Source organism: Peromyscus eremicus, chromosome 8a (assembly GCF_949786415.1).
Source record: "Peromyscus eremicus chromosome 8a, PerEre_H2_v1, whole genome shotgun sequence".
NCBI lineage: Eukaryota > Metazoa > Chordata > Mammalia > Rodentia > Cricetidae > Peromyscus > Peromyscus eremicus.
The window spans coordinates 102,426,346-102,452,862 of NC_081423.1; the positions used below are offsets into that span (position 1 = coordinate 102,426,346).

The 26,517-nt window shown below is 56.5% G+C and overlaps 1 protein-coding gene across 1 annotated transcript in view; it reads left to right on the plus strand.

The window, feature by feature from the left end:
• The window catches only part of Bahcc1 (BAH domain and coiled-coil containing 1), a 58,082-nt gene extending 32,170 nt beyond the window's left edge, over positions 1-25,912 (plus strand). The window contains exons 4-27 of the mRNA XM_059272271.1: positions 1,021-2,772; positions 2,996-3,104; positions 3,414-3,604; positions 3,735-3,893; positions 4,154-4,383; positions 4,547-4,877; positions 5,919-6,737; positions 11,113-11,312; positions 11,443-11,579; positions 12,172-12,300; positions 14,970-15,084; positions 16,021-16,313; positions 16,994-17,172; positions 17,270-17,571; positions 17,735-17,842; positions 17,923-18,070; positions 18,154-18,268; positions 18,367-18,442; positions 18,580-18,688; positions 20,011-20,130; positions 20,311-20,487; positions 20,634-21,805; positions 22,903-23,139; positions 23,378-25,912. Of these exons, the coding sequence (XP_059128254.1) occupies positions 1,021-2,772; positions 2,996-3,104; positions 3,414-3,604; positions 3,735-3,893; positions 4,154-4,383; positions 4,547-4,877; positions 5,919-6,737; positions 11,113-11,312; positions 11,443-11,579; positions 12,172-12,300; positions 14,970-15,084; positions 16,021-16,313; positions 16,994-17,172; positions 17,270-17,571; positions 17,735-17,842; positions 17,923-18,070; positions 18,154-18,268; positions 18,367-18,442; positions 18,580-18,688; positions 20,011-20,130; positions 20,311-20,487; positions 20,634-21,805; positions 22,903-23,139; positions 23,378-23,584 (7,415 nt within the window). The 3' untranslated portion in view covers positions 23,585-25,912. The remainder of the gene's footprint in view (positions 1-1,020; positions 2,773-2,995; positions 3,105-3,413; positions 3,605-3,734; positions 3,894-4,153; positions 4,384-4,546; positions 4,878-5,918; positions 6,738-11,112; positions 11,313-11,442; positions 11,580-12,171; positions 12,301-14,969; positions 15,085-16,020; positions 16,314-16,993; positions 17,173-17,269; positions 17,572-17,734; positions 17,843-17,922; positions 18,071-18,153; positions 18,269-18,366; positions 18,443-18,579; positions 18,689-20,010; positions 20,131-20,310; positions 20,488-20,633; positions 21,806-22,902; positions 23,140-23,377) is intronic.
• The last annotated feature ends 605 nt before the right edge of the window (positions 25,913-26,517 follow it).

Consider the following 26,517-nt stretch of genomic DNA (forward strand, 5'->3'; position numbering starts at 1 on the left):
GATAATTCTGTCTCACCAGAGACCACTTTCCGTCCCCCGTCCCCCCCCCCCAATCCTATTAATCTGAGATAGTCAAAAAAGATGTTGTAGGCTGGTGGGTCGGGGGGCACTCCTCAGAATGTCCCAGAGGTGGGTCATCCACACCATCCCATCTTCAGATACGCTGGACTCACTTTTACCATGGCAGTCACAGCACCTGATATGGAGAGGGGCCGGAACTGCAGGCATCACTGCCCCTGCACCACTGGGCACTTGGCTGTCCACAGCACTTGTTCTAGGCTGCACATCGCTGGAGCTTGGTAGAGCTGCCCGCTGCAGAAGGGTCCTAAGGAGTTTGATCACTTCCTATGTGTAAAGAGCTGGGCAAAGAGAAAGCCAGCAAGGTAGCAGAGGGAAGAGATACCCACCTCTACCCTGAAAATCTAAGACACTGAGCTGGCTAGGAAAAGACAGAGCCAAGGTCCTGCAACTCTAGGCTCCTAGGGCTAAAACAGAGGAGGGGAGAAGGGGATGGCCGGTGTTTAGAAAGGGAAGCTTCAGTTTGGAAAGTTAATAAAATTCTGGCTGTGGATGGTGGTAATGCTCCAACTGTACTTAGGGGCCTGCCCCAACCAAACAATTGAAGGTGGTGGTTTTATGTTGTAGATATATGTCTATGATTTCAAAAATATTTTTTGGTTTTTTAAAATTTCATGTCACGTGCATGAATGTTTTGCCTGCATGTATGTATGTGTAACACTTGTGTGCCTGATGCCTACAGAGGTCAGAAGAGGGTGTTAGCTCTCCTGAGGCTGGAGTTAGGAATGGTTGTCAGTTATCATGTGGGTGCTAGGAGCCAGACCTGGGTCCTCTGCAAGAACAGTGAGTGCTCTTAACCACTGAGCCAGCTCTTCAGCCCCCTCTTTGATTTGACAAAACAACAAAACAAAACAAAAACCTTGCTAGGGTTGCGGACGCTAGTCTAGGCTCATGGCTGGCTGCTCTCCACTTCCTGTTGACCTTGGCACTTCTGGTTCACAGAAAACTTCTACCTGCGAAACCTGCCCCCACAGCCCACAATCCTACCCGCCAACCACAACTTCCCTGGAGTGCCCCGAGCCACCCCTGCTCATGCCATCGGATCCTGCAGCCGGGACCGCATTGAGGCTGCCCCGCTGCAGAAGGGTCCTAAGGAGTTTGATCGCTTCCTCATGGGTAAAGAGCTGGGCAAAGAGAAAGCCAGCAAGGTAGCAGAGGGCAGAGAACGACCAGTGGCAGAGGAGGACAGCGGCAAAGACCGGCAAAAGCTGGTGCCACCCATGCCCACCGAGGGGCCCTGCAAGGAGGGGGGTCCCGCACCCCGGGGGTCCTGTGAGGGCCGCCCCAAGCACCTCACCTCCTGCCTGCTCAACACCAAGGTACTCAATGGTGACATGGGCAAGGCCTCACTGGCCAGTTGTGCAGGGGGCATGCTAGGCCGACCCAGCACGGGTGTAGCAGCACCTGGACGCTGTGCCAAGGAGGTGGCAGGCCCTGTGGAGCCTGGGCCGGCCTTCGGCGAGTGCCTGGAGCGGCGGCAGATGCTGCATCACGCCGTGTCCTACACAGTACCCTCTGGCCTGCCTACCGGGCCACCCCCACCCCTCAGCACAGGTCCTGCAGGCTCTTTCCCCTGCCTGCAGCTGCATGCAGGTCCAGATGGGCTCTGCCCGCTGCAGGACAAAGTCTCCTCCCGGGACCTAAAGGCCAGCGGGCCCACCTTTGTGCCTTCTGTGGGACACCTGGCTGACAAGAGCCGCCCTTTCCAAGTAGCAGAGGCCTGTGCCGTGGCAGGTGATGGCAAGGACCGGCACCTGGATGGGGCCATGGCCCCCGACCATGGCGCACCCTATGGCGTCTCCTACACCCACCTAAAGGCCGAGGGCAAGAGTGAACGGCGACCTGGGGGCTTTGAGGCGGCCCTCCACTCCCGGCTGAAGGGCCTGGAGTACCTCGGTGCAGGCCCCGAGGCTCCTTTCCCTGGACTTCCCAAAGGTGGTCTGGACAAAAGTGGCTACTTCGAGTTGCCTACCCCTTCGCAGGACTGTGCCCGGCCCAATCACCAAGACTCTCTGAGTGGGAAGGCCACCCAGGCTTGCTGCACTTTAGACAAAATGGCCAGCAAAGAAGTCCCTGCTGGCCCTCTAGGGGCCCAGAAGGTGGCCAGGATCCGGCACCAGCAGCACTTGGTGGCTCCCGAGGTAGAACCAGGAGGCGGTGGTGCCGAGGCTAAACGCAAGTCCGTGGAGCTGGCTTCTCTGGGTTATAGTGGGCCACATATACCTCCATGGGGTGTCCAGACAAGCCACAGCACCTCTATGGCCATCAGCGAGGAACGAAAGGGCAGTGCCTACCTGGACCCCTTCGGCAGTGGCCTACAGCAGGCAACCCTCCTGTCCCAGGAGCTTCCCACTCCACCAGATGAGGTCTCAGCCATGAAGAACCTGCTCAAGTACAGCAACCAAGCCTTGGTCGTGGGCCAGAAGGCTCCCTTTGTGGGTCTGGGTGGCCTCAAGGCCAGCTGTGTTCAGCAGGAAGCCAAGTTCCCAGCCACTAAGGGCCCGGGCCCAGTGGAGAGACCTGACTGTGCCCGCAGCCGGGAACACGAGACTCCACATGGAGATGGGGAAGTGCGGCAGCCACCTGTGGGCATTGCGGTGGCCTTGGCCCGGCAAAAGGACACGGTCAGCAGACCCGATACAGCCTACAGTACCAACAGTGGGCGGCAGGGCAGGGCCGCCCCCACCTTCAAAGGTATGATATCCTTGGTCAGGGGAGCAAGGTGGACGGCATCCACAGTGTTCCTTCCCTGCCTGTGAACCCCATGGGCTCCCCACTTCTGCCCCTAGAAGATCCTCCAAAACCCCCAGGGCCAGGGGACCCTGCCTCAGTGCATCAGCCCCCAACTCAGGGTATGCTTCAGTAGGTGGCTCTGGATATCACAGCCTGATTTTTCTGTCACCTCTACTCTGTGCAGCTGCTGGAGGATCCCGTGCTACCAATGCGCTGGACCTGGAGAGTGAGGAGGAGAGGACCCGGATATGTGATGACCGTCTGGGACTGCCTGGCCGCGAACTGCTCTTACAGTAAGCTGAGTGGAGGCCCTCGGTGGGTTTGCCCGCTCAGAGTCCTCATGGGAGGAAGGGAGGTGTCATAACCATGACATCAGGCACTGGCCTGTCACGTGCAGGGCATACACGGAATTCCAACATTCCCAAAGGGTTCTGCAACTTACTCTCTGCCAGCAGCACCGCTGCTGGGAACTGAGGCCCAGAGCTTGGGGTCTCCGAGGGGTCTTCCACCTCCATTTCCCCTTGCAGGTTGACAGTCTGTTGAGGGGTTGGGGTTGGCTAGGGCAAGGGAGGGGGGCCAAGCTGACTCTAATGATCTTACAGAGACAACAAAGACCTCGTGGAATTTGCCCGGATCCACCCTTCAAGCAGCTGTCCTGGAGACCTGCCCCCCCACCTCATGATGCAAGGCGGCCAGCTGGGCGGGGACTCGGCCCCCCACCCCCACCCTGCCCACCCCCACTGGCTGCCCCGCACCCGAAGTCCCTCCTTGTGGATGGGGGGACATTCCTATGGTCAGTGCTCCAAGAGCAGACTGGGAGGCTGTCTTGGGGTTGGAGGTCTTTCTCTCCTGGCCACCCAGGAGTGGGAAGCCTGAGTTACATGTGAGCTCTCTGGCCTGAACACTACACTTTTGCTCCTCAGGCCTCGGACACCCTGCCCTGCACCAGAACCTTCCCCCTGGCTTCCCAGCTTCTGTGCCCGGCTCCATGCCCTCAGTGTTTCCTCTTCCCCAGGATGCACCCACACAGCTAGTCATCTTGCCCTCGGAACCCACACCCCATACTACCCCTCACACCCTCGGTAAGGACTCGTCTCCAGTCTGGCTGTTTGCATGTGGGCTGTTGGCAGTGGATCTGAGGAGGGCAGCAGTCTTGGTAGGAGGGATGGGACCAAGTAGGCAAGTGCTGACCGAGACCCAGGAGAGAACTATGAGGTATGTGACTTACCTCTTCAGGGACAGGGATAGGGATGGGCTCAGAAGGGTTGAAGGAAGCTGGAGCTGGTTGATAAGGGGGAAATTTGCCCAGGTGGAACTGATAGTCCTCTGGCTCCGCCTGCAGCTGAAGTTATGGACCAGGCCTCACTGTGGCCCCCCATGTACGGCGCCCGGGGCCCTGCCTCACACATGCAGCACCCTGGCCAGCTCCCAGTGTATTCCCGGTCCCAGCTGCTTAGGCAGCAAGAGCTGTATGCACTGCAGCAGCAGCAGCAACAGCAGCAGCAGCAGCAGCAGCAGCAGCAGCAGCGGACCACCCAGGCCATAGAGCTACAGCGAGTGGCCCAGTTCCAGGTACCATGCTCCCAACAGCCACTCAACCTGAGACCCAGGACTATTCTACCCCTCCAGGTCCCATGCAGATGACCCCAGGATACCCTTGCATGTCTCCCACCAAGCAGTGGGCCACTGGGGTACTGAGGGTGTGGCCGTCTGATCCTCTCCCCCCACTCAACAGCGCAAGCCTGAGGATCGCCACATGGAGCTGGAGGAACCTGCCCAGGAGAAGGCCCCAAAGTCCACCCACAAGCCAGTTGCCTTAACCCCCATGGCCAAGGGCACCCCCTCATCTGCCACTACAGGCCTGGTCAAGCTCTCACCCTGCTGCCACTCGCCCACTCTGAAGACCCTGGCTAGTTGCCCCACGCCACCACCTCGTCCCAGCGCCCCCTGCACTTTATCCGTCTGTCCTCCTGGCAGCCCGGGGCCTGGCTCCAAGGTGCCTAGCACCAAGGACAAGAGTGGGGAGGGCCAGCGGGCTGGAACTGACCTCACCACGCTGGAACCAGGTGAGGGAATGAGCCGCTTTGGTCTGGCGAGTCTTACCCCTACTGGGTGGGTGGGGCTGCCCCTCTTCTACCCAGGCATTCCCATACTGAGGCTGTGAAGTTCTCCTCTTCTCTCGTCCCTCTGAACAATCCTCCTGTGATCCGTGGGTTAGTTTAATGGCCCAGATCTAGGCCACCTTTACTCTGGGTAAATGGGGCAAAATAAGAACAAGATCCACCCCGTCCACTGGCCAGTGCAGGGAGCCTGGGAGTGGTGACGCGCCTGGCCTGCCACAGATGGTGGCATCCGACTGGGGACCCGTCCCTAGCCAGTGACCCAGGTTTTTAACAAAGCTGAGCAAAGGGGACAGTGTCACCATCTGGGCCAGAGGAACAATCTGCCCTGCCTGAGGCAAGAAGAAGTGGCTGTGCTGGGGTCCTGTGTCTGCCACCCACCAGCTTTCCAGTAGCCTATGATTTTCTCTGAACCAGGCTGAGCACTTTGGAAACGCATCTGATGAACATAAAGCCTGTCCCAATTCCATAGTAAGGAGACCGAGCCAGCAGAGGTCTTGCGTTTGAGTGTTTTGTTTTGTTTTGTCTTAAATTAATAGCACATAATGCCGCTCATGCTGCCAACTTGTTTTAGATCAGAGAAAACCCCAATTCAAATACCATGGTTTAAAAACCCTCTTTTCCAGCCGGGCTGGTTCTAATTCCAGCTCTTGGGAAGGCAGAGGCAGGCAGTTCTGTGAGTTCGAGGCCAGTCTGGTCTATAGAGTGAGTTCCAAGACAGCCAGGGCTACACAGAGAAACCCTGTCTCGAAAACCAAAACCCAAACCAAACCCTCTTTTCCAGACAGCCACACCAGAGCTGCTCCTGAGGGTCCATCCCTGTGGGTCCCTGATTGGTGCTGGTTCTGAAGCCTCACCTCAGAGTAGCATGGCCGGCATCCATGTGTCTCATGTCCTTCAGGCCAGGAAGCCTCTGTCCTCCGTCCTGTAGTGGGGACATGCTTTTGCTGTTCCCAGCAGGCGCCTCACATGTGCCTTCTTTCACAGACCTGCCTCCAGGATTGCCCCCCACGGCTGGTGTGGACTTCTCCCTCCCTGCAGATGTGCACTCCTCTGACCTCCCAGACCCCAAAACTATGCAAACCACTACCCCAGGGACTCGGCCTGAGCCCACAAGGACGTTCCTACCTGGGGAGCCACCCCCCTGCAGTCCCAGGAGCCTAGAGGAGCCCGGGCTGCTCTCAAGGGCCGGGGAGACCACCCAGGACCTTGCCATCGTACCCCACCCTGTCGAGCGGGGACTCCCACCAGGAAAGGCAGAGGACCCCAGTCCACTTGAAGGGTTACAAGCACTGAGATTCGGAGACCTCCTTGAGGGAGGGGGCACTGAGGCTTCTGGCCAGACTAATTCTACTCAGGGAGGGATGCAAAATGAGAGGACTATGGATCAGGGGGTGCTACGGCCCCCTGTGGGGCCTACCCCTCAAGCACTGGAACAGATAGCAGGGAGCCCAGTTGCCCTGGACAAGGATGAAGGTTCACAGAAGGTCACTGATGCCGCCCAGCTGCAGGAGGAGGAAGCCCAGCTGGAGGAGAATGGGGAGGACTCAGAGGAGGACTGGGGGACTCCCAACCACAGCCACCCACCACCCAAAGCGCTGCCGGGCTTGGATGCCTTGGTGGCTGCCTCTGTGGACCTAGGGGACCTACCTGATATCAACTTGCCAGATCCTCAGACCCCAGCAGCCTCGGTGCCCCTCAGCACGGCCCCTCTGCCCCATACCTCAGGGATTCACGGGATTGCCCTGCTCAGTGAGCTAGCTGACCTGGAGATCCAGCGGCAGAAGAGCGAAATGGCCATGCAAGGTGAGCCCCAGCTACAGCATCCTTCCCTGGGACCCTGGGAGCTGGACCCTCAGGGTCAGACAGATAGATAGTAGTAGCCTTTGACCTGGTGCAGTTGTCCCTGAAGAAAGGAAAACCCCAGGGAGGGGATCTTCCTGCCCCCATGGGTCCTCCTTCACGGGAATCAGATGCAGCTGTGCCAGCTGCCACAGAATCCACTCTAGCCTGGAGGAGCCAGCTGGCTCTGGGCAGGACCTTTGGGACTAGGATCACTCCTCTTTGGCAGGTTCAAGCAGAAGATGTTGAGACCTGAGGCAGAGGTTTAGATGAGGGCCTAGGAGCAGGAGAGGGACCAGGAAGCTCAGTCTACTGCTTTGTCAGGGCAGGGGGCACCAGACTGGGATCGCTGAACCCCTAAGCCTCAGGAGGGTTCCCATATATCTCACCAGGCTGTGGCTGCAGGGTTTCCTGCTTCAGGCTGACTTTTGGGACAAGGTGCTCTTAAACTCACCCAGCCAACCACTTAGAGGCCCTCAGATAAGTACAATAGGATGAGACTGGAGCCTGAACAGTCTCTACGCAGCAGAGAGACCCACACAGTCCCCAGCTGCCCCTCCTCAGTGCCAAAGAAGCAGCCTTTCCCCTGGGGCTGCGAAGGAAGCCCCTCACTGAGGAGCACCCCAGACAGCCGTTGTTCAACATGTCAATTACAGCAAAAAGTACAAAGTCTTCGGGTTCGCCTTTGTTCTCCTTATGCCTAAAGCTCCTAAGGCCCCTGTGCCTTTGCGTTCTGAGGAGATAGATGGAATGTTCTTGTAAAACTGATTTTTCTGAAGGCCCCTGTTCTTCCGGGGGAGGGGATGGGCAGTGCCAGGAAGTATAGGCCCTGGAGGAGCTCCTGCTGGGCTGTGTAGAGGGGAGAGGCCAGGAACCCTGGTTGGACCCCTGCTGAGGCCTCGCTCGAGTCATGTGGGATGCCTGTGTCAAGGCCAAGCTACCAGGGCCTCCCATATGAAGGTTGTACAGTAGTGTGAGGGGGACTCATGGGACACCAATCAGATGCTTGCCACACTGCCTGTGGATGCTGGCAAGACTGGAGCCCATTCATTGAGTAAATACCTTCAGCTGTACGGGAGTGGGGGTGCACATCCAGTGTGGGTGTTGTAGCTGCCAAGCCATGCTGTGGCTTTAGTCACAGGGTGCGATCCCAAAAAGTAGAGTCCTAGCAGCTGCCCAGCTATGCCATGTCCACCTGGTCCTCCTAGAGTACCATACCCTACCCTTCTCCTGTAATGGACTGATCCTTAGCCATACCCTACCCTTCTCCTGTAATGGACGACTGATCCTTAGCCATACCCTACCCTTCTCCTGTAATGGACGACTGATCCTTAGCCATACCCTACCCTTCTCCTGTAATGGACGACTGATCCTTAGCCATACCCTACCCTTCTCCTGTAATGGACTGATCCGAAGCCATTGCTGGAATAATAGCTTTACGAAGTGTGGTAGCTGCTGCAGCTGAAGTCACTCAGGCCAGCTTCTTCCACCAAACAATCTGAAAGGAGTCAAATGGGAAAAGTAGGTGCTGAGCCAGGCTGCTGGTACCTGGATAAAAGGGAGACCCTTGGGTGGCCCAAGCCTGGCAGAGCCATCTGTGCCAAGTCCTGGCCTCAAGGGCACCCACAGCAAAGGAAGGAGGTACAGGGCTCACATCTGACTTAAGTTTGCAGATGGTGAAGGAGTCTGCCCTCTTCTTAAAGAGAAAGCCAGGCCTGCTTCCTCTCTCATTGCTAGGGACCTACAGCCTGTCTCTAGGCTGGAAGGTATCCCATGGTAAAAATTATGCCCAAAGGTTTGAGTATTTGCCAGCTGCCTGTCCAGATAACATCCTGGCATCATGGAAGCAACACCCCCCTTTTTTTTCTTTTTTGAGACAGGGTTTCTCTGTGTAGCCCTGACCATCCTGGAACATGATCTGTAGACCAGGCTGGACTTGAACTCACAGAGACCCACCTAACTCTGCCTCCCAAGTGTAGCTTAAAGGCATTCACCACCACTGCCCAGCCAGCAGCAGCGTTTAAGGGAGACTGTCCCTTGGTTTTCCAGTCTTTCCCTGTGTTGTGCATCCCTGCCTCATCCTGCCTCATGTACTTGACATGAATGTTCACCATCACTGTGGGGCAGCTCGGCTGGGCTTCACTGATGTTCCTGTTGACTAGATTCCAGTAGCGCAATTTTGGGCCTCCAGGGCAAGCTGTGTGCACCTCTCCAAGGCATCTGTCCACTGTCAAGAGGGCTGAAGTTTTGATTTGTCATTGGTGGTCTGGGTTCCCCCTGGTGTAGCTGATTCTCGCCGGCCCCCAGTAGTGTGGAACCTTGGTGCAGAAGCACTGTGGAGCTGTGGAGGCCTCTTCCTCTCTGCATTGATATTCTGACCTCAGCGACCTTCCTGGTATAGAGTCTTTTCAGCTACAGTGGTCCATTGCTGTCACCCTTTGTTCTGAGGACCAAATTGCAGCAGCTGCCTGGTTTGGGTGGTGAAGCCCTTGGGTATGTTCCACATGCCCCTGTCACTCTTGGAATACTTCCTTGCTTCCCAGAGTCACCCTGCAGCCCTCTAGCCTCAGCTGTCTCTGAGGAGCCATATTTCCTTCCAATGGAGAAGGTTGTCAGTGCACCCGACCAGAGTGATCGGTGCCTGCTGCCACGGGGTTGGTGGGTGGGGTGTTGCTGTTCCACTCAGACCCCACTGGGCTCCTCCTGGATTGCGTCTCTGACCCTTCTTAGATGTCCTTGTTGTAGATGTAACCAACCATCTTATTAAATAAGAAACACAGAGCCGATTCAGAGAAGAAAGCCAAGAGGTCAGAACTAAGAGCCTTCCCCTTCCTGCTTCAGCCAAGAGAGCTCTCCGAAAGGGGGCCTACTTCCTGTGTGTTTGTCTTTATAAAGACTTTCGGTTCTGCCTTCTCATTGGTTGTAAACCCATGCCTCGTCACTGCCTGTCTGTAAAGACTTCCAGGTCTTCTATGGTTGGGATTGAGATTAAAGGCGTGTGTCTCCAATGCTGGCTGTATCCTTTTACACACAGAGATCTACCTAGCTCTGTCTACCAAGTGCTGGGATTAAAGGCGTGCGCCGCCACCGCCACGCTCTTGCTATGGCTCTAATAGCTCTGACCCCCGGGCAACTTTATTTATTAACATACAATTAAAATCACATTTCAGTACAAATAAAATACCACCATATTCCTCTTTTCTATTTTAATAAAAAGAAAAAAAAACGGTTATAACTAACAAAAGAAAAACTATATACAAAAGTACAATAACTATATACAATATATACAAGTAATGAATATCTAAACAATGTCTAGTCCATTTGTATTTGACAAATTCAGAGAAAATAATTTCATTATCTATCCTATTTTGGTAAGTCCAAAAATGTATCTAATTCACTTTGTATCCTAATTAATCTTCAGCTATAACTAACTAACCTTCAACTATAACTAACTTAATCTTTAACTCCCTCAGAGGCCCAAGAAGGAAATAATATTAGCTAACAAAAATAAAAACAGGAAGTGCATGCAAGCAACTTCCAAAAAATTTGTGAGTTGACAGAAACAGCCAGCTGTCTGGACAGTCACCTGAGGTTTCTCCGCAGTGCTGGGGCATTCTGTTGCCATTGTTCCTTGAAGAAACATTGTTTCTAGGAATGACCTGTTTACAGTCCCTTTTCAAATGTCCTTGCTTTCCACATCCAAAACATCTAACATTCCTCAAACCTTTTGAAATTGCTTCTCCTACCCACATATCATCATGGTCATGAGCTACCTTGTGGGATCAGCTCAGTCATCCCCAAATCCTTTATGGCATCTATGCCCCAAGTCTCTTCCCTGAATCCATGCTACCCTCTGCCCTGTCCCTACCCAGGTTTTCCTTCTGTGGTTAGCTGTTAACTCATGCTGGTGGGAGGGTGGATGGACTGTAGGACCGACTGTAGTGAGTAGCTGCGTGTGACTATAAGTCAGGCTCTAGGGCACAGCTCAGCTGCACCAGCCTAGGATTTGAGAAGAGTTGGTCTGCCTGGTTTTGTGCTTGGTTTATGGTGGAAGCCTCATCATCCTCAGTCGGCTCATTTCCTAGTGTCCAGAAGAGCGGGTGCACACGTGCAGGCTTGTAGACACTGTCCTGGGCCTGCATGAACCTGCTCGCCCTGCACTGTGCCCTGTGGTGGTTCTCCCCAGCTGTAACCTGGCAGGCAGGCTGTTCCCTGTGGTTTGACTCCACCCTCGGTTCTCACATCCTGAGGAACTTGGGCAGCTCCAGGCTGGGAAGGGAGCTGACACCAAAAGCCTCTTGGAGGGGTAGTGTGTGACCCATACCTCTCCCTCCAGCAGAGGATGAGGATGTGCTGACCTTCAACCTGCAGCACCTTGCCACACTGGCCACAGCTTGGTCCCTAGTGGAGGCGGCTAGCCTGGACAACTCAGTCACTTCACTGCAGGCCCCAGCTGCCGACCCAGACAGAGGCCCCAGGCTCACCCCTAGAATGCAGATCCTGCAGCGCAAGGACACCTGGGCCCCGAAAACCAAGCCCGTAAGTGAGAACCCTGACACACACTACCCAGTGCCTTGACAGGTGGGAAGAGCTCTGCATGCCTTGGCTGCCCCCCACACCACCCTGAGGCCTGGTCACAGTGCTCAGGTTCCTGAACTCTCGCACACAGGTATGTCCCCTGAAGGCTGCCATTGACCGGCTGGATACACAGGAAGTGGAGATGCGCATGCAGCTGGCAGAGCTGCAGAGGCGCTACAAGGAGAAGCAGCGGGAGCTGGCGCGCCTGCAGCGCAGGCATGACCATGAGTATGGCACCTGGTGGGGATGGCACCCTTGCTCCCTACTTGCCCAGCGTCTGGGGAGGCACTGCAGGGCAGCTCCTGGCCTTGTTTGCTACCTTGTGGGCAGAGGCTGTGCCGGAACAGCCTGGAGACTGTGATGTGCATGGTGCTCATGAGACCTAGGCAGACAAACCGAGGGGCAAAGTCTGGGTGGAAGAGCCAGTTGATCAGCAGAGGCAGCATAGAGAGGCCTGTCCACAAGACGGTGAGGCAGTGGCCATGGTGGCTAAAGCCACTGAGTGTGACTGAGGACTGAAGCCATCAGGATGCTAGGACCTAACTCCAGGAGAGAAGAAACGTGTTCAGCTGCATGAGGGGCAATGGGAGCCTCCTGATCAATGTGTACAAGGCAGTTAGATCCCAGATGAGGCAGGAGAATGCTGCCCACTTACACAGATTCGGGGCAGCAGGGACCTAGTTGAGCCTCTCCTTCAACCTGCCACCCATGACACTAGGAGAGTACTGTTGTCCCCAACATCCTCCGCAGGGCAGTGCCCTCCAATAGGCCTCGGGATGGAGTGTTTTGAAATCTCTGACATACCCTCTGTAACTCTCAGGAGAGAGGAGAGCTCACGGAGTCCTGCACGACGAGGACCTGGCCGGCCGAGGAAGCGCAAACATTCAAGCTCACTGCCCACTCTGCGTCCTGGGGGCCAGCTTGCCAGGAGCGAAGGCAGGAAAGCCAGGTGAGTCTGGAGTATGGGGACAGGAGTATATGGGACAGGCCTGGTCACCATGGAGGGTGACAGTTCCTCTATGGCGTCAGGAACTGCTGGCTCCCCGCACACAACGTCTGAAGGCCCAGTGTGTCCCCTCTCAAAACCTGAGGCCTTGACAAGTGTCCAACAGATAGATCCCTGCTGGGGACTGGGGACTGGCACCATCCAGTACAGACATCGTCTTCCTGGCATGGCCGTCAGCATCAGCGCCCCCTCCTGGGAAGCCACGGCCTAGGCTTGGCTGCACCAACTTTGGGGACCTGGTTGTGGCCAAGGCGGTGGCATCACCCCACCAGAGCTGCCAGCCAGCCCTGGCCCCTTGCATACGAGGCGGCGTTGCGTAAAAGGCTCTTTATCTGCACTGTATAAAGTCGTTGGTCACGCTGCGCTGCTGCTCACGGCTGCCGCGCGATGTTATTATCCATTACCCGCCCGGCGCAGTCGTTGGCGCACTCCCGGGCCGGGTATAATTGTCCTTCTCGGCTACAAATTGCCTCTCCCGGCAGGCCCATTTGCATAAATCCTCCGAGCTCCTCCAAACACGATTGGCGTGCACGCGTGTGCACTGCATCAATCCTGATGATTTGGTAATAATAGTTAAATCGGCACTAAATGGTTCCTTCAATTAAGACAGAGGCAAAAAATTAATCTCAGGGCTTTATGTCACAAAACATTAGCAAATGCAGAGAAGGTTATGGGGCGGGGGAGTTTGTGTGGGCTGCAGGCAATGGAGAGGATTCACCATATGGCTGGGGGCCTCGCTGAGATGTCCCGTTGTCCTACCCAGGTGTCACCCAGCAGGGACCTCAAGGGCCTTCCTTTGAGAACCAGTCTGTAGCCTGGGGACTGCTGGGCAGGATAGGGCCCCTGGAGGTTAAGGTGCAGTGGAGGACATTGGGGAGCCTGCTCGAGGGCAATAATGTACCCCCAAACCTTGTCCTCTCTGGCCCTGACCAGCTCTAACCACATTGCCCATGCTAGACTCTAGCCTAAATTCCAGTAAGTAAGCTTAACCTATGGCCACCTTGCAGCCAAGTTCTCCCGTGACCCAGAGAAGCCAGCAGCCTGAGGCTGGGCAGGATCCACAGCCAGGGTCCTCTCTTTCCAAAGATGGATTTCCTGGCAGTCTCCCCACATCCAGCTTCTGTCTGGACTCTCAAGCCCTGTTCCAGAACCCATTGAGGTAGTAGGCCTCGGGCCCCAGGGCTAGGCCTCCTCCATGCAGGAAGTGTGAGGCCAGGAAAGGCGGCAGGAAACTGGGGTCAAGGAGGCTCCCGGAGCTGCAGGGGCTTCCTGCGTAGCCTCCCCTGCCTTCAGAGGTCCAGCCTCCTTGCAGGCAGGAAGGTGGAGAGTGGTGTCTGGCCATATGAGGTCAGGGCTGGGCCAGGCTCTCAGTCCCCATCTGCCACTCATTTTCCTGAGCAGACAGTTTCCTTCTACACTGTGAGGGCTAAGGGGTTGGCAGGTGGGAGGCCACACCCCAGCCTCTGCCCGGCCACAGGCAGACAAGCAGTGTTGGTTTCCTCATGGGAAGTGGGGTACTGGGAAGGAAACGGAATCACACACTGAGCACACTGGGATGTCTGGGAGACACAAGCCTGCCCACATGAGAATCGAGCCATATGGAGGGATCACGCAGGATCCCTCTTTCTGTTTCCGCCGTAGCTGCTTGACCATCTTGACCCCTGACCTAACTATCAGCCTAGAGGAGATAGCTCACCATGGGACATGGGGATATTAAAGCTGGAGGAATTGCAGGGAGGGACCCAAGGCCACCATGAGCTTCAGCAGCCAGAAAGGACCGACTAGGAAGCTCAGTAATGGCCGACACCCCCAAGAAAATTGCACCAGTTTCCTGGTCCCATCTGGAAAATGGACACTGATGTGTGAGCCTCCTTCACAGGATCCTAAATCGAGGACCTGCCCCCCAGCAAGCCTCTGAGGTCTAGAAGAAGGGGCCCACTGCTCCTGCCTGTTGTCCTTTGCTGCCCCTGCTGGGAGTGGACCCTATTTGTATCCCAATATCCTTTTCCCCCTCCCCGCCTTTTTTCAAAGCCAAGGTCTGACCAGGTCTTCCTGCCTGGCTCTGATAGTCTCTCTTGCTTCAGCCTCTAAGCACTGGGATTACAGGTGTGTGCCACCACTTGGCCATATCCTGAGGGCCAAACCCAGACTTGAGTGATTCCCTACCCCAGCTCCACAGACAGGAGCCTATGTTACTCTCCCATATTCCAGGTGGAGAGTGAGGCCACAGACCCAAAACACTGAGGTTAGATAGCTACTACACAGCCCTGACTCACAAGTACTGGGGTGTATCCCAGGGACCCAATGTCTTCACCAGTTTCCAAATCCCTCTGCCTGGGCCTTAGGTCACTGGCTCATGATTGGACACCCCAAGGGCATCCCAACCCAGCAGGGAGGAAATATGAGTGGAGCAAGGGAAAGATGTCTTATTTCCAGCACAGCCTTGCCCCAAGGACCACCAGGAGCTGGTAGTCAGTAGGCAGGAGGAACTGGCCGGGGGGCTCAGTACTGGCTGGACACCCTCAGGACACACCTCAGGGACTGTGTGAAGGATGTGATACACAGGCCCTGCTGCTATGCTTGCCCAGTGCCCACCACTGCCTTCCCCCTAGGGCTGTGCGTGCTAGCCTAAGTCTGCTGTGTGCCGAGCTACGAGGTGACGAGCCCACAAGGAAGAGAAGCAAACTGGAAAAGAGTGCCTACCCACGCCTGCAGACGGCCTCCTCGGTGAGTCTCCAGACCTCCACCCTCACCCCAGGTGGGCACCATACATGCGATGTCAGGAATGAGGCATTGAGCTCGGTGAACCTGCCAGGGTTCGGTGAGCCTCTGATACCTTGATTAAAGGAAATGATGCCACAGATATGCAGATGTAGTAACCAGGGGGGTGGTTGTCTCCACCACACTGGCAGCCGCTTTTCTGTGTGGCTTGTCACTGGTCCCCTGAGCCGTCCCCTGCCACATACACACTCCAGTAGAAGTAAAATGTATAGCAGTGTACTGAGGATGGGAATCCACAGTCAGAGTGCCTGACTGACTCTCAACACCACGCCTACGGCACCGGGCGGAATCCTGGGCCCTTCCACTTTTCTCACTCTCCAAGGTCCCGGGCCTCTTATTGCCTGTTCTGTTGCCTCCGACATCAGAAGGCTGTTTTTGTTTTCGTTTTTTTGCTTGCTTGTTTTGAGGGTGGTTTGCTGGTGGTGATGATGGCAGTTTCTGTCTCCATACTCGTTGATTGTCTAGAACTTGCTCTGTAGATCATGCTGTTCTCATTCTTGGAGCTATCCTCCTCTCTGCCTCCTGCGGGCTGTAGGCATGGGCGGGATGCTGGCTGGTCACTCTGCCTAAGGAGCTCTTCTGTCTGTCTTTTCACAAAAGCACACAGCATATACCCATGATGTACAGGAGCTCTCCGGATCTCAGCTTCCCCTGTTCTACCATCCGGAGTTGAATGGGGGGAAGGGGGTAGGTAGATGGGCGTGGTGTTTGCCCCGTAGGCAGCCCTCTGTCCCAGGCCAGATGTCCTCAGGGCCCTTTTCAGGGCAAGTCCCCGGGGATGCTGTTTTCTGGGCCCCACAATGACAGAGGAAACCCACACACGGGTCAGGGGCTGGGGCTGGGGCCGTGCCTGATCATGCAGCTCTCACCTCCTATTCACAGGAGAAGGTACGGTGCAGGAAGAGTGGTGGCCAGGCCGCGTTGCCGTCCTCGGTGGCCCACAAGGTGGCCCAGCTGAAGCCGAGAGTCAAGAGCAAAGAGCTGCCCGCTGGCCTCGGTGCCTTCCAGCGCAAAGAGGCTGCCCCAGGTGGGCGCATCCCGCAGAAGCTCTCTAGAGGCAAGAGTGTCCCGGTGTCGGGGGCGGCACGGCAGCCACACCCCGATGGGGACGCTGGCAGGGAGATGCCCAGTTGCCCAGCCCAGCCAGCAGTGGCTGTGGCACATGAGGCAGGCAAGTTGGTGGTGTGAGTGACTGAAGCCTGAGCCGTGGTCACCTGGGGACCTGAAGGAGGGGTGCACAGGGGTCATGGCTACCACGGGAACCATGGAGTTTGTGAGACGGACAGGTCCAGGGACAACTTCTTGTTGAGAAAGGCTGGGGAAGGAGCCTTTGTCTCCAGGCCAGGGCTCAGTAGTTCTCCGTTCAGGGCAACAAGAAGCCCTGGACACACCCTGGAAACACATTAAAAATAGCCTCCCCCACCTCTGCCCTCAGCATCCGGCGAGTTGGTGGGGTATCTCTTCCTTCCCTAGCAGACTAGTCCAGAAACAGCCTGGAAAAATAGATGCTTCCTCCCTCCCAGCTCCTCCTCCAGGGTCGGAGGCTGAGAGAAGGCAAAGGGAAGCGCCGCTGCTGTGGGGGCAGGAAGCAGGGGCCAGCTGGGCCAGAGATACAGAGAGGAAGGGGCTCCCCAGAGAGGAGCTCCGTTCTGCAAGGTGGAGCTGCAGGAAAGAAAATCCCGTTCCCTTCTCCTGCCAAATACTCTCAGGGTGGGTTCAGCACCCCAGGTTCCTGCCCCCACCCCCGAGCAGCCCAGAGGATGATGATGTCTTCATTGGCCGTACTGCCTAGGTCCACCCCAGATAGCCAGGTTCAACATCAGTTACCAAGTTCTCTCTGTTGTCCCCCAGGCAGTGGCTATGACAGTGAGGATTGCCAGGCACTCCTGGGGACGGAGGCAGCTCCCAGGGAGCCTGGGTTGGTGCTGCACCCAGGGGCCGGTGTGGCAGTGCTGGGACCCTCACCTTCCTCCGTGGTCAAGATGGAAGCCAACCAAAAGGCCAAGAAGAAAAAGGAGAGGCAGGGTTTGCTAGGTAACCAAGAAACCAGAGCAGACCGGTTTACTGTGCACCCTGTATACGAGGGGCCTGTATAAGAGGGTCCCAGTGACCACTTCCCTCCCTCCCACAGGGGCCTGCCGCCTATCCAGTCCTGAGGGCGAGGTTAAGATCAAAAGACGGACAGTGAAAAGCAAAGGGGGCCCCAAGCTGGAGCGGGCACCAGGGCGGAGGCCCCCAGGTGCACCAGGCAAGAAGAAAGCCAAGGGCAAGGTGAAAAGTGGCCTTGGTGCGGAGCCTGGGCCTGCCGCCAGCAGGGATGCCCTTTTCAGCCCCACGCGGACCTTTGCTTGCCGAGAGGAAGGCAGCAAACTTGCCAGTGAGCGCCTCAAGAGAGCCACACGCAAGAGCGCCATGTTGCAGCCAGTACTGAGGGTAGGCCAGGGGGTCAAGTAGGCATCAGGGTGGTCAGTGGGCATCCAAAGGGGGAGAATCCAGCCTCCCCGCCTTCCCCACTCAGCCCTGAGTCACAGCCCACGCTGGCTAGAGAAGCCATTCCGGTCCTCACGGCTGTCCTCCGTCCTCTCTTCTTGAGCAGCGGAAGAATGGGGCCTTGTCCATCGCCCTGTCAGCCCGCAATGCCAAGGCCATCCTGGGAAAGAGCAGGAAGCTGACGAAGGTGAAGAGAGAGACTGTCAGCAAGCAGGTAGCAGCCCTCCCAGGCCCGGAGCCCAGTGGGGGCCCAGCCCCTCCAGCCTCCTCCCCTGACCCCTGTGGTCCACCTAGGGCCAGGGCCGAGCCGTCAGCCGGCTGCTGAAGAGCTTCGCTGTGGAGGATGACTTCGAGTTTGACGATGACAGCAGCTTCTCGGATGAGGAAGAGGAAGAAGAGGAGGCCAGTGTCCAGCTAAGTGCAGAGCAGAGCGCCGCCCTGGGTAAGCAGGCTGAAGAGGTGCCAGCTGACTGGGGAGGGAATGGAGGGCGGGCCCAGGCCCAGCACTGATGTCCTCCCCTGCAGCACGGTCCTGCACCATCCACAAGGAGGACCTGCAGGACGGTCTGCCTGTGCTCATCCCTAAGGAGGACAGTCTGCTGTATGCCGGCAGCGTCAGGACTCTGCAGCCCCCCGACATGTGAGGCCCAGGCCTGGTGGGAGGAATGCATGCTGGGGGTGACCTGTCGGGCAGCGAGACTCCTGCAGGAGCCTCATGTGCCCTTACAATGCCCTCAGTTACAGCATCGTCATTGAGGGTGAGAGAGGCAACCGGCAGCGAATCTACTCATTGGAGCAGCTGCTGCAGGAGGCGGTAAGGATGGCTCCTGCCTGGGGAGGCAAGCCTGCTGGCTTTTTCCCCACCACTAGGAAGACCTTGGCCTGGCCCTACAGTGAGCCCTGTGGCCCGACCCTGCTGTTGATAGACTACTGTTCCACGGCTCCCTGCAGGTTCTTGATGTCCGGCCACAGTCCAGTAGGTACCTTCCACCTGGTACCCGGGTCTGCGCCTACTGGAGTCAGAAGTCTCGGTGCCTATATCCAGGCAATGTGGTTCGAGGTGAGTACACCCGAGGCCAGGACTAGGGCCAAGGCCCCTCTGACCTTTAGAGCTCCAGAGAGGGACTCCTCCTACCCACAGTCCAGCTTCTCCTGGGGGTTGTAGCAAGGCAGACTTGGGTCTGCTGTAAGTGGACAGACAGTAAGATCAATTCACCAGTAGCCATGAGAAAGTGAGAGGTGAGGAGTCGGGGAAGACTCCCCTGTCCAGCTAATCAGCAGGCCCAGCAGGCCCAGAATCCTAGAACCTGGGTCACCAAATCCATCATGTGTACGGCCCAGCCCATTTGCCCTGGGCGAAACGGCATGGAGGGCCCTGAGGGCAGGAAGACTCCTGGTCTAAAGATGATTGGGCAAATGGACAAGAATCCACTGGGCACACCTAGGAGGACTTGCAAAGAGAGGGTCTTCGCTCCGGTGTCTGTGTGTCCGGAGGCTGTGTGGGCCTGTGTGTATGCCTGTGTGTGTGCCTGTGTGTGTGGCTGTGGGGGCCTGTGTGGGCCTGTGTGTGTGCCTGTGTGTGTGCCTGTGTGTGTGGCTGTGTGGGCCTGTGTGTGGGCCTGTGTGTGTGGCTGTGGGGGCCTGTGTGTGTGCCTGTGTGTGTGGCTGTGTGTGTGGCTGTGGGGGCCTGTGTGTGTGCCTGTGTGTGTGGCTGTGGGGGCCTGTGTGTGCCTGTGTGTGTGGCTGTGTGTGTGGCTGTGGGGGCCTGTGTGTGGGCCTGTGTGTGGGCCTGTGTGGGCCTGTGTGTGTGGCTGTGTGTGTGGCTGTGGGGGCCTGTGTGTTCCTGTGTGTGGCTGTGTGTGCCTGTGTGTGTACCTGTGTGTGTGCCTGTGGGGGCCTGTGGGGGCCTGTGTGTGTGCACCTGTGTGTGGCTGTGTGTGTGCCTGTGTGTGTACGTGTGTGTGGCTGTGTGTATGGCTGTGTGTGGGCCTGTGTGTGGGCCTATGGGGGCCTGTGTGTGGCTATGTGGGCCTGTGTGTGTGGCTGTGTGGGGGCCTGTGTGTGGGGCTGTGTGGGGGCCTGTGTGTGGCTGTGTGTGCCTGTGTGTGTGCCTGTGTGGGCCTATGTGTGTGCTTGTGTGTGTGCCTGTGTGTGGGCCTGTGTGTGGGCCTGTGTGGGCCTGTGTGTGGGCCTGTGTGGGCCTGTGTGTGGGCCTGTGTGTGGCTGTAGTACCAGGTGGCCCACAGGAGTGGTGCTGGTTTATCAGAGTGCCAATGTAGTCGGCTGCAGCGGCACCCTGGCTCAGCATCTCTTGTCCTCCTGCCCACCCCTGCCTTCTGGCCAGCCAGGCTGGCCACATGCTCAGGGCATGCCCTGTTGCAGGTGCTTCTAGTGATGAAGAAGAGGGTCTGGACTCTGTGGTGGTCGAGTTTGACGACGGGGACACAGGCCACATAGCGGTCTCTAACATCAGGTTGCTGCCTCCAGACTTCAAGATCCAGTGTGAGCATCTCCCTAAGGGTGGGGCTCCCGCTCCCTCCTCTACAGCTCCCGAGGCCCTTTCTGCCTGGGCCTCACTAACATTGGAAATGTTCCCAAAGCGCTGGATACGTTCCCAATGTTCAGAAGGGGTGGCAGTCACCCACCAGCAGGCCTGTGATGAGACCCTCATCCACTCCACAGGTACAGAGCCCTCTCCAGCGCTGCTGGTGTCCAGCAGCTGCCGGAGAACCAAAAAGGCACCCAACGAGGCCCCCCAGCCTAGCGAAGCTCCTTCTCCCAGCCTGTCCCCTAAAGTGCAGGATGGCCCTGAAGCTTCCAAGACCCTGGGGAAGAAATCCATCAGCAAAGACAAAGCTGGTATTTGCAGAACTGTTGAGAACTGGGAAGGGAGGGCTCCTGGGAGTGTGGTCACTGGGAGGCACATGGGACCTGGTGGGTAAGTGGAGACAGCTGGGCCGGCCCAGCAGGTACAGCTGACTCTTCTGGCTTTTTCCCACCCCCAGGTAAAGTTGACCTCCTAACCTCAGGTGCCAAGTCCCCCACAGGGTCCTCAGACCACTTCCTTGGCCGCAGGGGCAGTCCCCTGCTGAGCTGGTCAGCAGTGGCTCAGACCAAGCGGAAAGCAGTGGCTGCAGCCGCAGCAGCAGGTGGCAAAGGGCCCGGGGTGCTGCAGAACCTCTTCCAGCTCAACGGAAGCACCAAGAAACTGCGGGCCCGGGAGACCCTGTTTCCCATGCACAGCATGGCTGCCCCTGTGTTTGGTAACAGCTTCTGCCCTGACTCCTTCAGCAGCCTGGCCAGTTCCTACACACCCTTTGTTGGAGGGGCTGGGGCAGGTCTGCCGGGGGGAGCCCACAAGTTGCTTCGGGCCAAGAAGGCTGAGCGGGCTGAAGCGGAAAAGGCGGGCAGGCGGCGGGCAGGCGGCGAGTTCCTGGTTAAGCTGGACCATGAGGGTGTGACCTCTCCCAAGAACAAAAACTGCAAGGCTCTGCTCATGGGCGACAAAGACTTTGGACCTAAGCTGGGGAGGCCTCTAGCCAGCCCCAGTTATGCACACCCAGCCCTCATGGGCAAGGACAAGAAGGGACGGGCACCTGTGCATCCACTACCCATGGGACTGGCTCTGCGCAAGTACCCACTGCCCTGTGATAGTGACTGCCCCAGCTCCTACTCGGATGAGGATGAGGATGGGCCAGGGCTGGCCGCCGGTGTGCCCTCCCGCTTCCTCACCCGCCTCTCCATGTCCTCCTCCTCCTCTGGCTCGTCCACATCCTCTTCCTCAGGCTCCATGTCCACCTCCAGCCTCTGCTCCTCAGATAACGAGGACTCCTCTTACAGCTCAGATGATGAGGACCCTGCCCTGCTGCTGCGGACCTGTCTCACCCGCCCTGTGCCCGCCCTCCTGGCCCCACCAGAAGCCCTGCGCTCCAAGGGTGGCAGCCCCCACACCCACGCCCAGCGCTGCTTCCTGTCCAGGGCCGGTGTGGCTGGTGCAGGTGCTGGTGCTGGCCCCAGTGGTGGCAAACCCAAGTTCAAGCGCAAGGAGGCCCTGAGCTTCTCCAAAGCCAAAGAGCTTTCTCGGAGGCAGCGGCTGCCCTCCGTGGAAAACCGGCCAAAGATCTCAGCCTTCCTGCCTGCCCGGCAGCTCTGGAAGTGGTCCGGGAACCCCACACAGGTAGGGGCCTGTCTCCCTGATGCAGAGAGCACAGTGTCAACAGAGAAATGGGCTTGTTTCTCCTCCTTCAGACCCCAACATTTCTTCTGTTGTTCTTCTTCTTCACTTTCAAATAAAGCATTCAGGGGCCAGAGATGGCTCAGGGGCCAGAGATGATGGCTCAGTGGCAAAGAGCAAATTCTGCTCTTGCAGAGTGCCTGGGTTCAGTTCCGAGCACTCACATAGGGCAGCTCACAACTGCCTGTAACTCCAGTTTCAGGGGTATACACACATAGACATAATTTTTTTTTTAAATCTCAAAGCATTTGGAAACCCCAAGGCAACAACAACAAAAACTACCAGTAATCTAATACAACCAAAACCAGCACTGATGTGCGTGTTAGAGCCGTTGCCTCCCTGTGTGACTCACACGCGGGGAGCGCGCTGTGCTTGCTCTACATGCGCTGTGCCGTGGTGCTGTCTGAGAAGCCTTTCCTGCTGCTTAGACAGCCAGCTTTGGGAGGCTGCAAGTCACCACTGCACGGACAGACGGACAGACGCACAGCTTGCTTTGCCGGTGTCTGTCTGTAGTGGACCTGTGCTTATTTGTAGCCTTTCTGTTTGTGTTGTGTTATTTTTTTGTTTGCGGCAGAGTCTCACCGTGCACCCCTGGCTGGCCTGGAACTTACACCAGGCTGGCCTGGAACTCACAGAGATCCACCTGCTTCCACCTCCTGCGTGCGGGAATTAAAGACACAGCGTACCCCTTTGCTCAGCTGCCTGTGGGTTTTTTTGGTTTTTTTTCACCCTTGTAAACCAAACTGCAGTGAACATTTTATATGTGCTTCTGCCCTCAGATCCTGTGTGCCTTTGGACTCTGTTACAGTCTTTCTATCATGACCAATATGCAGAGAGAATCCAAGTGTAGCCCACCTCATAAGGAATATATGGCAGGGGCCCTTCTCTATCCATTGTGTGGCCATTTTCTGCCCTTGCAAACACATATAGAGACACACCATCTGTGCCTCCTGCATGCTGTTTCCTTGGCTACCACCTTTCCTTAAGGTCCGTGGGTCCCTCCTCACCACTGTGTGTCTGTCTGCTGGTCTGCCCTGCAGAGGAGAGGCATGAAGGGGAAGGCCAGGAAACTGTTCTACAAGGCCATCGTCAGAGGCAAGGAGACGCTGCGCATCGGGGACTGTGCAGTCTTCCTGTCGGCTGGACGACCCAACCTGCCCTATATTGGCCGCATCGAGAGCTTGTGGGAGTCATGGGGCGGCAGCATGGTGGTGAAGGTCAAATGGTTCTACCACCCTGAGGAGACCAAGCTGGGGAAGCGGCAGAGTGATGGGAAGGTGAGGTGGGGGAGGCAGGGTGGGGGGAGGCAGGGTGGGGAAAGGTGAGGAGGGGGAGGCAGGGTGGGGGGAGGCGCGGTGGGGAAAAGTGAGGTACCTTTGGGAGAATGGGAGACCGGTAATGAGACCAGCAGCCAACATCACCTTGTCCTGGTGACCCTTCCCAAGCCCCAGACCCTCCCCCGGTGTCGGGGTGTGTCGGCTGAAACCATCCCCAACACTGCGCCCCTCCCCGCAGAATGCGCTCTACCAGTCCTGCCACGAGGATGAGAACGACGTGCAGACCATCTCCCACAAGTGCCAGGTGGTAGGGCGGGAGCAGTATGAGCAGATGATGCGGGGCCGCAAGTACCAAGACCAGCAGGACCTCTATTACTTGGCGGGCACCTATGATCCTACCACTGGACGCCTGGTGACAGCGGACGGTGTGCCCATCCTGTGCTGAGCTGCTGCTGCCTCTTCCCACCCTCATCCATGGCTGCAGCCAAGAGGTCAGCTAGCCAGGAGCTGGTCTGAGCAAATATGCAACCCCCCAAGGCGGGATCAGGCTTCTCCTTGAAGTTACCCCAGTCCCATCCTAGCTGCTCCAGAGGGAGGGAGGGCCAGCTGCTCTGCCACTGCACCGCAGTTCTCGAGAGATTAGAATCCAAGCCATATTTCCCTAGTACCTCCGACTGTCTCCCACCAGGGAAAGCAGAAATCAGGTGTGTTGTCTATTTATTTCTCTATGTAAATATTGTATTTCTGTGGGGAAGTTTTATGGGGAAAAAATGGAAAAGGATTTTTCCCCACCTTCGTGACAAGGGTGGATGTGTGCCCATGCACACGTGCGTGCAGGGCGTGTGTGTGTGTGTGTGTGTGTGTGTGTGTGTGTGTGTGTGTGTGTGTAAGGTTTTGTCCTGGGGTTTTCTTTGGAAATGCACTGTTCTCAGCCTAGTTGAATTCCAGCAGGGGCATCTGTGACTGCAGAGGCTGCTGGAATGGGGCCAAAGGCCATGGGATGGTCACATGAGACCCAATCATACCCTCCAGTCTCTTGGGGGCCAACTATGTGAAGGAAATTACACTGCAGTTTATTTCCTTTCAGTACATCCCGTACATAAAAGTATTGGGGGTAGGGACAGTGATGAAGGCCCCTGGAAGGAGAGGGCTTCCGGCCACAAGATGAGAACAGCCGGGACCGGCCTGCCCCGCTCTGCAGCCCAGGAGTACGGCAGCACCATATATATCTTACCTCTGTTTGGAACAAAACAAACGAACAAATATTTTGAAGTATCAATAAGAAAAATGGATGTTTAGACTTCCTTTCCTGAATATTCCAAGTTATTTCTGGTTTCCGTTTCCACAGCCAGTTTGTTGCAGGGAGAGAAGCCTTGCCTCACTCAAGCAGGGTGTAGTTGGCCCCTCACCCCCCTTCACCCCTACCACTTCATCCCCTTCCTTGTCCTCCAGGGCACCAGTTGCCTCCTCCCAAGAGCAGTATGGCTTCCACAATGGTGCAGCTGGTCCAGGTCCCTTCTGGGCCAGAATTTGGGGCCCACCTGGGGCTGGTCCACAGTTCTGCATGAGTACCTCCTCACCAGTAAGACTCCTCTTTTCCCACCAGACACTTTCCCTGGGGCCCCATCACCTCTGGCTAACCTCAAGTGTGGATGGTGATGAGGCTGGGCCGGAGGTACTGGAGTCAAAAAGAACAGTAGAAAGTCAGGTGCTGTCACCCAAGGGGGAAAGGCCCATCTGGTTCCCTTTCTCTTACCCCAGCCCCTTGTCCTGGGGCCCCCCTGTCCACCCCACCCCGTGACAGTTTCTGGCCCTATTTTATAGGCACTCGTCAGGGCAGATGGCGTGGCAGGCTCATGATGGAGTGTATAACAAGAGTCCCTTCTGGCCTCTTGTACCCACACCCTGGCCCCCAAGTACCAGGAAAGCTCAGCAGCCTTCTTCTCCCTTGATGGAAAGAACAGGCTGGACCCATGGACTGAAGGCCTTTGTCCTCAAAAATGCCTTGTGGCGCACATGCTCCCCAATGTCCCACCAGGCCAAGGCTTCCCAGGAAGCAAGGAGTATTGATGGGCACCCAGCCCAACCCTAACTGGGACCCTTCAGCCTCTCTTCCTTTGCTCAGGCCCACCAGGAGTCTGTCTCAATTCCAGGGACTTCTTTTATCTCACTAATTGCCCAAAGGGGAACTCTTGGTGACCCACAGCATAAGCAAGGGTTCCCCATTCCTGGCTGTCCCACCACCCTGCGGCTTTCTGTTCTCCACATGAGTGCAATATTTCATTCCTGGTGGTCATCGGAAGAGATGACCACCAAGGTCCTGCTCACAGCTAGGGAATCAGAAGGACGGTGAGCGAAGGAACGCGCCAGGCTGGAGCTAGGAAGACACTGCTCGGAACCCCAGTACCCAGGGCGCAGGAGCAAGTGGGAAGGCTGCTCTGTGGGCCGCCTTCTGGATGTTTCTTTCTCCCTGTGCTGAGCTCTCCTCTCTATCTGTCTTTATCCCCTTCCCCCTTTCTGTGTGTACACGCGAATGGCGTGACCCCTTCTCCCCAACCGTGGCTAACCGTGGCGAAAGCACGATCCTTGTAAATGTGTAAACTAAGAGGCTGGTCGGATTTTTGTCTTCAATGTAAACACTAAATACAAAACAAACAAAAAACACAAAGGTTTTATGAACAGCAAACTCTATGTAAAGGCATTTTAGTATTAAATTTTTTATTGATAACTTGCTTAAGAATAAATATATGAACTATTGTACAGGTGCTCGATAGTCCAGGTTGTGACTGTGCCTGCCTCCTGTCTCTGTGTCACGTGGTCATTCCTGTCTGGGAGAAGACTGAGTGACTAGGTGAGTTTAGAGTCACCACCCTACCCGCACCCAAGTTACAAGTCCTTCTTGACCCTAGGGCTGGACTTGTTAGTCGGGTATGAATGAAAAATGGGTTGGTCACCTGTCCAGCTTGAACTGGTTCAGATAGGCACGTGGAGCCTACAGAACACAGGACAACGGGGAAGAGTGGCCACAAACACTACTCCATACTGTGAACGCTGCCTTGGTGAGGGTCTGAATGGATTTGTTCTGCCAGACCGCTATGCAGAGAATAACACATAATGCCTGATGGGCATGAGGTGCACACCTTTAGTCGGGAGGCAGAGGCAGATGGGCCTCTGAGTTTGAAGCTGGCTTGGTCCTGGTAGCAAGTTCCAAGCCAGCCAGGATTACATAGTAAGAGCCTGTCTCTTGATGGGGAGGGGGTAAAAAGTTCTAATTGTTAAGCAGAGGATTGATTATAAGTCAAGCAATGGGCATACAGTGGGAGTGGAGAGGACCATGTGTCCCCTAATCAGGAGGCTGCAGACCCAAAGAAAGCTCAA